The sequence below is a fragment of the Palaemon carinicauda genome, chromosome 5 (assembly GCF_036898095.1).
Source record: "Palaemon carinicauda isolate YSFRI2023 chromosome 5, ASM3689809v2, whole genome shotgun sequence".
Classification (NCBI taxonomy): domain Eukaryota; kingdom Metazoa; phylum Arthropoda; class Malacostraca; order Decapoda; family Palaemonidae; genus Palaemon; species Palaemon carinicauda.
Window position 1 is genome coordinate 181414323 of NC_090729.1, and position 12298 is coordinate 181426620.

Sequence of the window (12298 nt, forward strand, 5' to 3'; positions counted from 1 at the left end):
ACGTCAGCCGGGCAAGCCCAACCCCCCACTGTGGTGCCCTACCACAGCAGTAGCCTCCCCAGTAAACAGCTTAAACTCACGGTCCTGGGCGGGGATCGATCTCTTGCCATGCGAATGCTAGGCAAACACGTTACTACTGTACTAGCCAGGAAACGTCACTTCTATACCTGCATCCTTCTGTTGATCAATCAAAAATTTAGCTTCATGGAAAAGTGTTTCCGATTTCATATTTTAATATTTTTGTCTATGCGTCAGGTGGATTTCCGTTCTACTCTGTTCAAAAATTGCCTCTGTAAAGAACGGTAAAAATCCTGGAACAAATATTGCCGGGCATTTACCTTTTTAGAAACAGATCTATTGACGTGAAGGAGTGACATTACGGTCACCAACCCGTAAAAGAGGATAACACAGTAGGGCAAAATTACGGTCGCCTGTATTTAACTGAAATTCTGCTGGAAACGGTATATTTTTACGGAGAATTTCCGATTAAAATTAAGGTTTTTTAAACATTGTAAATGAATCTTTTAGTAACATAACTACTTTTCTCTAACGGTGAGATAGGTATCCAGGACAAAAACTGCATCATAATAATATGGTATGTTAAAGACTTGATATTTCGAGTGTCTAGTGGCGATCTGACTACAACTTACCTGTTGGATTAGTTTTTTTAATGACATTTCATCGTACTTTTTCCTTTCAGGGCTATTTCATTTTAATCCTGTTTTTTTTTTCTTTATCGGAGCCATTAAATCATACTTAATACAGTATATGACTTCATTCATTTTAATTTCAACTATTCAGTATTATTATCATCATCTTCCAGAGACAGGACATCATTAGCAGACTTATTCCAGGACATTATGACCACATAGTAACGCCTAAGGAAAAGAAACTTAATTTTAACTGGATTGAATCTATAATCTCTTTGATAAAAATGGAAAACTTTTAGCCCATTAATTTAACGTACCTTCAACTAAATATGTTCATTTACAGATAATATATCCCACAAACTCTCTCTAAAATTGAATGCCTTACCAGTTTGTTTTCATATTAGTAGATACGTTTTGAAAAGGTTATGGTGAATAAATTTCTATTTATCACAAATTTTTACCTCATAATTTATATATTTTTTTTACTCATTATATTTTATATATATTTTGCTTTATTCATTTATTTAGCATAAATATAAATAATATTTTCATTGTGGAGGATAGGCTAACGTGGGTGGGTGGGTTGTACACCCTAGCAGTACCAACCAAATTCGGCTGAATCCCTCGTCAGGCTGGGAGGAGCGAAGAGAAGAAAAGTCATTTTTTGTTCTTTTTTTATACCTGCTAACCCCAAAAAATAAACAGATAGATTTTTCTTCCTGAATTTAATCGGGCCAGCTCTATGAGAGTCGAGCTTGACACGGCTTTACTCACTAGGCTGGTTAATCTCCTTTTAATAATAATAACTAAAATGAAAAAGTCAACGAGATAATTGACTTCATAGTATTTATTTTCTGGTGATATTTTTCTATTGTGAATGGTGTCTTGCCATAGTTTCGTCCCTTAGAAAGATTGTATGTACATGAACTAATTTCTGTATGATTTAGTAAACCAAAAAAAAAAAAATAATAATAAAGTGGAATGAAGTGTCAGTGCAAAGCTAACTTTTTGTGTGGTCTTTGCGGGGATACTGTATGTGTAGGGTGTGGGTATATTTATGAGGAAGTGGCTGTATGATGGGTAAGTTGAATTACTGTAAAGTGGTGGTCACTACATTCCCCACAATACTTCCACAAGGCATTCAGGCCTGATCTTCCTAAACATCTAAATTTCTCTGTTCAATGGGCACCTTGATGATGTATATTTTTTACTCCTTATCTCATTTATCTATTTGCTGTCTTTACAATAATAGTGGGCAAAGAATATTTAGATTTGCTTTGCTAAGTCCAATGGGCTTCTTGGTGTATATTTTTACTCCTTGTCTTGTGTATTTATTTGTTGTCTTTACAATAATAGTGGGCAAAATAATATTTAGATTTGCTAATGGATCGAATCATGATGCGTGAAAGATGGCCGTTAACCTGAACGACAGGGAATTACGGCAAGGATCTCCCGAATTACTTTACTTTAAGGGCTGCTTTTCTGGTCCTATACTGCAGAGAAATCCTACTCTCTCTATAGGACCTTTCGTAACTAATTTTATCGTATACATTTCAAAGCATTCATTATTTCACACTCTTTATTGTTCGTTTATTGCCAAATCCCCATGATCGAAGCACATAGAAAACATGGAAGTCTTCAGTTCGTGAGGCATATTTTCACACGAGAATCCCTGAAATGGTTATAATTGATTTTCAATAGTAGTTTTAAAATTGCCAGTTCATAAAACGAGCATCTCTTTTCACCATTTCAGGAGTCCCATATACGTTTTATTTCCTTTACGAACCTTGATAATATCAAAATTTTAATCTCCCAAATAGAGTCTTGTTTATTCTTACACTCTTAGACTTTCAGCAATGTCAGTTTTTATAATAGATTCTAGAATTAATGATTCGCTAAAACTAATTGCCTTAGTCATACCTTTATCTCCTATTTCCTATCAACAAGTCATCCACCAATATCCTAAATTGAAAACTATTGCATTCGCTTTTCAAACAGGTCAGGTGAAGCCATTTGTGTTGGTCTACCACACAGATGACAGAGAACAAACGTCTGTCCCAACTGAAAGCAACAACAGGGGATTCTGTCTCAACTACGTCCAACAGCCGTGTGTTTAGAATTTTATAAAAGTAGGAACATTAGAATTTGTTGTATTACGAAATGGATGACAGAACCAACAGGAAGGATAGTGATGAGATAAGATGTTTTATCTTTCCAAGGAATAATTGGTCCTCAGTTCCTTTTGATGTGCGATTCGACATCATGATAAGAATGATACCTCTAGTGTCCTTTCATTGTTACCTGTTTTATTTTACTTTAAGTTATCATTAGAATAAATCTTAAATGTCCCGTGTCTTTTACTTCGTACCTTATAAGTTGATCATTTATTTTCATAATCGTGTGCAATTTTGATTTAGTATTTTCTGACAACAATCTAAATGAATACTTGTCTTAATTTCTCTTCATTCATAGGTTTCCAAAAACAACAGCACATGTTGACCTTTGTTAAAGGCATTTTTTTTCAGACCAGATGTATCTCTCTTGCTATTGTTGTAGAATAAACGTGGAATGTTGAACTCTGACATGAAATATAGCATTCTCCTGAAATAGGCCACCTATTCTTCAATACCTTTTATAGATATTTGGACGCTCCCAAATGGTCTCTTATTTCCATAAAGTTTAAATCTTCGTTTGTATATTTTATCTAAGATGTGTATATACCATGAAATAATAATAAGAAGAAGGTGAAGAACAAGAACAAGGAACTGGAGAATTACGACAACGCCAGACATTCATACATTCATTTCCATCGCCGATAAAACAACGTTTCAAACGTGTTTATAATCCTGTTCCTGGGTGAAAGAAGGCAAAACAATCTAGAACTAGAGGGGCACTCAGTAGAGCGCAGACCTCCGCTGCGGCAGCTTATTTTTCGACCTTTTGCTTGACTTTGACCTTTAACCTTAACGTGTATTAATTAGCTTGGATTTTCATATACTCAAATAAACCGAGTTTGAAGTCTCTGTGACAACGATATTCAAACTTATGGCTGATTACGTGAACTGGAAATTTTGCTTGACCTTTGACCTTGATCTTCCAAAATTTAATCATTTCCATTTTATTACATAACAGTTAAACCCTGCAAGTTTCATTACGATTAAAATTGTGGCCAGGAGGGTGTTCACAAACAAACACACACAAACAAACAAACAAAAACAGTGGCGAAAACTTAACCTCCTTCCAACTTCGTTACCGGTGGTAATAAGCTGTGCATTGATTTTGTAAACAAGTATAATTAAAACGGGAAAAGGGATATTCAATCTGCTTTTAAGGAAAACTAAAAATCTTTTGATTAACCTTTTTTTTAGATTTTGCTAAGTAATTTGGTTTCTAGAGAAGTTTTCTATCAATGGCTTCCCATTCAAAATCTTTTACAACAAATTAAAAACTTTTCCTAACAATATATTTTGTCCTCGTTCAAAAAAGTTTGGTCTAAAAAACGAACTCTTCATCAAAATACCTTATTTTAATAATGAAACAAACAAAAATAAATGAAATTTTCTGGAAATACCGTCCACAAATTAGGCCGAATATAATATTCTATAATCACTTGAAAACTGTGTAAGTACCGTCCACAAATTAGGCCGAGTATATCATTCTATAACCACTCAAAAATAATAATAAAAAAAAAAACATTTATCATTAAGAAAAGCTGCAGAAGACATTCGAATCTACGGTAGTCTACTTGCGAAGCTGCCAAAATTTCCAATTAGCTTATGGGCTCCACGAAAAATTGCAATTTTTTCTCGCTAGTTACATCCAAGATTAAACATTTACAACGCTTCCAGAGGGCTAAAATCACTGTCAGAACTTTTGCTCAGACGATTGTAACGTGCAAAACGCCCCCCGAAGGCTAAAATCACTGTCAGAACTTTTGCTCAGACGATTGTAACGTGTTAAACGCTCCCAGAACGCTAAAATCACTGTCAGAACTTTTGCTCAGACGATTGTAACGTGTTAAACGCTCCCAGAACGCTAAAATCACTGTCAGAACTTTTGCTCAGACGATTGCAACGTGCAAAACGCCCCCCGAAGGCTAAAATCACTGTCAGAACTTTTGCTCAGACGATTGTAACGTGTAAAACGCCCCCAGAAGGCTAAAATCATTGTCAGAACTTTTGCTCAGACGATTGTAACGTGTAAAACGCTCCCAGAAGGCTAAAGTCGCTGTCAGAACTTTGCCCAGACAACTGTAACGTGTAGAAAGCTCCCAGAAGGCTAAAACCACTGTCAGAACTTTGCTCAGACAACTGTAACGTGTAAAACGCTCCCAGAAGGCTAAAATCACTGCCAGAACTTTTCTCAGACAACTGTAACGTGTAGAAAGCTCCCAGAAGGCTAAAACCACTGTCAGAACTTTGTTCAGACAACTGTAACGTGTAAAACGCTCCAAGAAGGCTAAAATCACTGTCAGAACTTTGCTCAGACAACTGTAACGTGTAGAAAGCTCCCAGAAGGCTAAAACCACTGTCAGAACTTTGCTCAGACAACTGTAACGTGTAAAACGCTCCCAGAAGGCTAAAATCACTGCCAGAACTTTGCTCAGACAACTGTAACGTGTAAAACGCTCCAAGAAGGCTAAAATCACTGTCAGAACTTTGCTCAGACAACTGTAACGTGTAAAACGCCCCAGAAGGCTAAAATCACTGTCAGAACTTTGCTCAGACAACTGTAACGTGTAAAACGCTCCCAGAAGGCTAAAACCACTGTCAGAACTTTGCTCAGACAACTGTAACGTGTAAAACGCTCCAAGAAGGCTAAAATCACTGTCAGAACTTTGCTCAGACAACTGTAACGTGTAAAACGCTCCAAGAAGGCTAAAATCACTGTCAGAACTTTGCTCAGACAACTGTAACGTGTAAAACGCCCCAGAAGGCTAAAATCACTGTCAGAACTTTGCTCAGACAACTGTAACGTGTAAAACGCTCCCAGAAGGCTAAAACCACTGTCAGAACTTTGCTCAGACAACTGTAACGTGTAAAACGCTCCAAGAAGGCTAAAATCACTGTCAGAACTTTGCTCAGACAACTGTAACGTGTAAAACGCTCCAAGAAGGCTAAAATCACTGTCAGAACTTTGCTCAGACAACTGTAACGTGTAAAACGCCCCAGAAGGCTAAAATCACTGTCAGAACTTTGCTCAGACAACTGTAACGTGTAAAACGCTTCCAGAAGGCTAAAATCACTGTCAGAACTTTGCTCAGACAACTGTAACGTGTAAAACGCTCCCAGAAGGCTAAAATCACTGTCAGAACTTTGCTCAGACAACTGTAACGTGTAAAACGCTCCCAGAAGGTTAAAATCACTGTCAGAACTTTGCTCAGACAACTGTAACGTGTAAAACGCTCCCAGAAGGTTAAAATCACTGTTAGAACTTTGCTCAGACAACTGTAACGTGTAAAACGCTCCCAGAAGGCTAAAATCACTGTCAGAACTTTGCTCAGACAACTGTAACGTGTAAAACGCTCCCAGAAGGTTAAAATCACTGTCAGAACTTTGCTCAGACAACTGTAACGTGTAAAACGCTTCCAGAAGGCTGAAATCACTGTCAGGTCTTTGCTCAGACAACCTATATAACGTTCACAACGCTTTCAATAGGGAAATTGGCAGCCGAACATGAAGGGCCTTTTTCTTACCTCTACAGTCCAGCGTACGAGCCAACTGTGACGATAATTGTAAGTGTTCCATCTTATTTGAAGACTCTTCAATATTACACAGGGACTCATAAGAAAATTAAATACTAATAGCTTGATCCATTTTTTATAAAATCTATAAAAAAAAAACCAGCTTAATTAAGAGATTTCTAGTTTCCTTTTGAAAATTGAGTATGTCGTTTCCTATTTTAGTTCTATTTGTTCGATTGTTTACAAAACTAATATACAGCTTGCTCTGTTTTGCTTTCACCAGTTCATTATTACACTGAGGTTCCCTTCCGGCTTCTCAATATCGAATAATAATAATAATAATAATAATAATAATAATAATAATAATAATGTTGAAATGTTTGAAGGGGACTTTCTGGACGACCTTCATAGCATTGGATATTTACTTACAATAATAGCCATATTAGGTCGTACAAGAAGTTCTCCCACTCAACATTATAATACAAATAAAGCTATGCTCAGGAAATGAATACGTCTGCACTGTTAAGACTCAACATTCATGTAAATTTTGGGTATTAATGATTTTTTCAGTATGTTTATATTTAAAAATTTTGACCTTCGGGACACGGTTCAAGATATAATTGGTACCCGAATTTGTGGGTGAATTTAGCCATAGGAGAAATAAAATCGATGGCTGATACTCTGTCTTGACATTAAATTTCTTTCTTAATGTATGATGGCATTTATAGACACACACACACACACACACACACGATATGACAATTAAAATGACAAGGAAATTTAATTCGCTATGTGTTGATATATATTGTCAGATATTTTGTCCAAACGGGTGTCCCCAGAGAAATATTAACAGCAGTCACGGCCCCATACATATACACTTAAATGTATACAGCCCCATGATCGTATTCAATTATGAGCCACCGAATAAAATCTAAAATACTTAACAGCAATATTCTTCCATGAGAGAGAGAGAGAGAGAGAGAGAGAGAGAGAGAGAGAGAGAGAGAGAGAGAGAGAGAGAGAGAGAGAACCACGGCGAGTCAGGTGTGTAATCAAAGCTATTGCAAAATAGTTCGGTTTCCAAGTTTCCGTCAAAGGAATTTTTCCAAAGCTTTGAAATCTGCTGCTTTCACCTCTGTATGCTGTTTTTGCCGTGTCAGAAATGGTTGGCGGTAATGTTAGATTCACCTGTAGCGCTGAGGAGCTTTCAATTTACTATTCTTCAGCATTCAAATATATAGATACAATATGACGTTTATATATATATATATATATATATATATATATATATATATATATATATATATATATATATATATATATATACATATATATATATATATATATATATATATATATATATATATATATATATATATATACATATATATATATATATATATATATATATATATATATATATATATATATATATATATATACACTAGAATATGGATTCATTTTCTTGCGTGTGTTCCTTTGAGACTCCCAGATAAAATTCAAAATTTCGTCACCTTCTTGACCAAAAGCTTTCTTTCTGTTTGATTTAAAGTGGGTTACCACGTCTGCAAACAAAATAGAACCTTGTGTCCAGGTTAGTTGAGACCATCAAACGTCCATTAATTTTAACCTTTAATTTACGGTACTTTCAACTGCAGGCTCCACAAGGCACTAGAAGAGTTGGAAGACATAGGCCTACGTGGCTGAGGAATATGAAGCGTGAAGTAGGAGATGATGAGTGGAGAAATGTTGATTTAAAAGCTAAGGATGGAGACGACTGAAATCTAACCGAGGCCTTTTCTGTCAATAGGCGTGTAGGATGAGATGATGACGATGATGACTGTAGACCACGTTAAATAATGAGGGTCATAATAGACAGGATATGATGTCCCAAGTTAGGATAGGCTGTAATCCTGCAATTATCCATGGCACTTCTTCATGCTTTACTTGTTTTGTATTCGATTAATGGAATTTGGATCATGTCGCTTGGTTATTCAGAGATGAGATAAAAATAGGCATTGCAAAGTAAATATTAAAATGTTGGAAAGCAATATGGAATAAAGGTAGCTGGAATAGAGGCAAAATAAGACTAAAAATACTGTATGTGAGTGCAGTCAGGGTTCAATGAAATGCTACAAAAGCCCTTTAGTAGTACCTACAGTACACTATGTAAGGTATAATGATCGCATTGACCAACCCATGTCATTATTTCCAATCGCAATCATACATGTGAATCACATTTTTTTAACTGCTAATCTTATCCAAGATTTCCTTACAATTCATGGTATAACTCACTCATTTGTGGCTTTCCCTCTTCGCGAAACGTCGTTTTCACAGTGTTTTTGGCTTTCCTCCAGCATAAAACCGATTTGCAACTGGGCTCCCACCCTAATTCATTAATGGCCATGGCCTAAACAAATGATTGGATTTTGCATTAATATATGCATGGAATTTAATTCACAAGGCTTATTTAAGACTAAAGGTAAGATTTGCATTAATTTTATTTAGCCTGCTTTTGAGGTCTGTACACATAACCTATTATCTGTACATTGGATCTCTGAAACATCTCATTACTTTAGGCAAAAAAAAAAAAAAAAAAAAATCCTCTACAAGACCTTGACTCTGACTGGGTCACAGTTCAGATACACAAATTGGTTGGTCTGTTTTTTATAAGAAAGTCCCACGTTTAGAGTTGGGGGAAACCATTATACAGAAACTACGCCTTGAATTTTAATTCATTGTTGGTGTGGAACAAAAGTTAGAATAATTTCGAATACAATCTTTTAAGTACACTAGTTTATATAAATTAGAGAAAAAATAAATGCAGAGACATCGTGTAAGGAAGTGGAGCTGGACTGGAGACAGAGGGTGATCTGTGGAGATATTCATAAGTGTAGGAATCTGTTTAAAACCATGTGCCATCCCCAATCGACCATTTCTCGCTGCGTAGAGTATAAGGGAAACGTGAATGGATGGGTTTCTCAGATAATTTAGTAGTGGCCACTGAGCGGAGTCACAAATAGTAGAGGTTTGATGCTCCTTCAATGTTCATTAAAACCACCAGCGTTTCATGGCTGTCAGACGAGTGATAATGATAATCTTACTTAATTTTAAGAGCTGTTTTCCTGGTTCTATCACAAAGGGGAACCCTACACACTATAGGACCTACAAGATCTGTGTATCGTTTACATTCATAAGTAGTTAGAGTATCACTCAGTTTTAAATGTCAAACCTGCCTTATCGAAGCACTTAAAAAACAAGTCTTCAGTTTCTTCTTGAAAGCCTTACAATATCTTCAGTCTTTCGAATGTCTAGTTGGAGCTTGTTGTATAGTCTTGGGGCAGCATGTTGGAAAGCTTTAGAACCTACAGTAGACAGCCATCTTGGCTCCAATAATTCGAAACCACCTGTAACTATTCTCGTGTCTACAGGATTCATTGGCTGCACCATGTGTAGCAATTCTCTTACATGTTTTGGACGACTGGTTGTGATAGCTTGATGGGTTATTGCACATAAAACTCTATTTTAGATTTAATAAGCAGCCAGTGTCATTCAATTAGTTCAGAACCAACCTTTGTTCCTCTGTTTATTATGTTTTGTAATTTCTTCAGTTGTATTTTGGGTAGATTTTAGTAGGTGACGTTACAATGTTATCTCATCACCATCCTCTGCATCTGGAAGAATAATGAAGTACTGGTAGTAACCAGATACCTTTTACCAAGTTTAAATATAAGAAAATAGGTGTAATGATTTCATAATTCAAAAGGCTTAATATAGTGAGGGACACAATGAAAATAGTAATATGAGTCTAGAAAATGAAGAATATTTCCTTGGATACTCTTTCTAATTACACACACACACAAACACACACACACACACACACACACACACACACACACACACACATATATATATATATATATATATATATATATATATATATATTTATATATATATATATATATATATATATATATATATATATATATATATATATATATATATATATATAGTGTACTGTATATATGCATGTGAATGAAATTTATTATAATTTAGGATGAGGGTTGCTTGTAACCTAATCTAAGATCACGGGTTCCTTTCTTCGTCTCCCTTTGTTGGACAGTAAGAGAGACTTACGTAACTATGGATGCTATACAAAAAAAGATGCACCTCAGTAATGAAAAATGTATCCCCATAAGCTCAGTTCAAGTCTATCGTCAAATCATATTAGAAACTAGAAAATTCTGAAATCGCCATTCCATTTTAAAGTGAAATTTTACCCTTCTAATACCATCTTATCTCTTTGCAAGAAAAGGGACGCAGAATGGACCAAATGCACAAAGAGGTCCCGACTTCTTTTAAGAAAATGACCCTAATGGCATGCATCGCTTCCCACAAACGATTGGGCAGCGGCATGGATGCATTCCGTGCATTATTGCACGTGAATTGAATATATTTCCTGTTACAATGCATCTTGTTTTAATAAAAGTTAGTCCACCAACGAAATAACAACGTGCACCACGGAAAACTGATGTTCTTATTGATTTTTGAAATTTCCGACATGTATTATTTCTTCACAATTTATGTTTGAGAAATATTTAGTTATATGTAGTTAAACTATAGAATAAAGTCACAAAATAATAAAATGAGTTCAAATAAGTCAACATTGTTAATTTTAATGAGAAATATATATAGAAAACCTCCACTAGAAAAGAACCATTTTAGCGGTTCAATGTTATTGTTTGTTACAAAGCCAAACACAGTTTGAGGTAAGATGCTATTATACCTTCCAGCCATTTAATTGAAAGCATAATTGTTTCCGGGAATAACAACGGAGAAAGTATTAGTTACCGCCAATGTTAATAAGGTACATCATAAACCTCAGTGTCAGTTAATTTTGGTAAATATAAACCAGTTTTCCATGGGCCATTCTCGGTCACTCCGTGTCTGTCCGAGGACCAGAGTGACCTGTGTTGTCCTATGTTGTGTTATTTAGTTATTTTATTGAATTTCAGTTGTTTAGCTGTTAAAGGTGAATAAATCCTATTCTTAAGGATGTCCCTGACGAGGCAGAAGGGCAGCATCGGCTCTTAAAACATAGTTAGGACCATTGTAACTCCGTGCTGTTCGAGGACGAAAGTGACCTGTGTTGTCCTATGTTTTGTTATTTAGTTATTTTTATTGAATTTCATTTATTTAGCAGTTAAAAGTAAGTAAATCCTATTCTTAAGGATGTCCCTGACGAGGCAGAAGGACGTTAAAGGTGAATAAATCCTATTCTTAAGAATGTCCCTGACGAGGCAGAAGGACAGCATCGACTCTTAAAACATAGGACCATTGTAACTTAGGGCAAACCCCCCAGGACAAGGGTACTTGCATACTGAGATATCCTTTCAATGCCTGTATATTACCTGGTAGTATCTAATTTCGGCAACCTCCTGTAGAGTGTTATCCATTAGATTCAGGGATTAATTCTTCTGTACTATTGTCAGAGAAGACTACGCAAGGGTAAGACCATTTTATCAGCCATCTCTTTTTGGAGGCAAGTTCTACTCAATCTCCACCGATTTAAGAAAAAATCTATGTATTGCTTACTGTAAGGGTCGTAATTTTTCTCTTTTCCCCTTAGCTGCTCCTAATTTCTAGCTGCCTTGGAATTCGTTTCGCCTGTAATTTATATATTTTTTGGTATGTACATTAAGACAATTCCAACAACTTACCTTAATGTTTTTCCCACAATGTTTAGGCCTAGTCGAATAATAATTCCTTTAACGTTCCTGCTACAATCTTGTCACATGAGTGCCATGTTTGCTGCGATCATGGGGTTAGGATTTATTCTTCCATGGCTTGCATCCCTCGCAAGTAAACTATCTCATTGCACCTCTTTTCTGGCAGTTGGTATATTAATGTGCTGCGCTTGCCTGCTGCATGAGTCACAATTGAAATGTCATACAGTACCAATAGT

At 35.8% G+C, this 12298-nt stretch overlaps 2 protein-coding genes across 11 annotated transcripts in view; both read left to right on the plus strand.

Annotated features, from left to right (window-relative positions):
- LOC137640694 (uncharacterized) overlaps positions 1-2998 on the plus strand; it is an 82967-nt gene extending 79969 nt beyond the window's left edge. For 2 of the 3 annotated variants that reach the window (XM_068373187.1, XM_068373184.1), the window contains one exon: positions 2649-2784. Coding sequence is in view for 1 of the 3 variants with exons in the window: in XM_068373185.1 (XP_068229286.1) it covers positions 2649-2767 (119 nt within the window). In the remaining 2 variants the exon portion in view is untranslated. Of the gene's footprint in view, positions 1-2648 lie in introns of all 3 variants that reach the window. The other variant, XM_068373185.1, reaches the window with a different exon arrangement.
- Positions 2999-11072: 8074 nt separating this feature from the next.
- polybromo (protein) overlaps positions 11073-12298 on the plus strand; it is a 118785-nt gene continuing 117559 nt past the window's right edge. For 6 of the 8 annotated variants that reach the window (XM_068374419.1, XM_068374424.1, XM_068374425.1 and 3 more), the window contains exon 1: positions 11081-11200. In XM_068374419.1, the coding sequence (XP_068230520.1) occupies positions 11190-11200 (11 nt within the window). In that variant the 5' untranslated portion in view covers positions 11081-11189. Of the gene's footprint in view, positions 11201-11297; positions 11366-12298 lie in introns of those variants that run through there. The other 2 variants (XM_068374421.1, XM_068374422.1) reach the window with 2 other exon arrangements.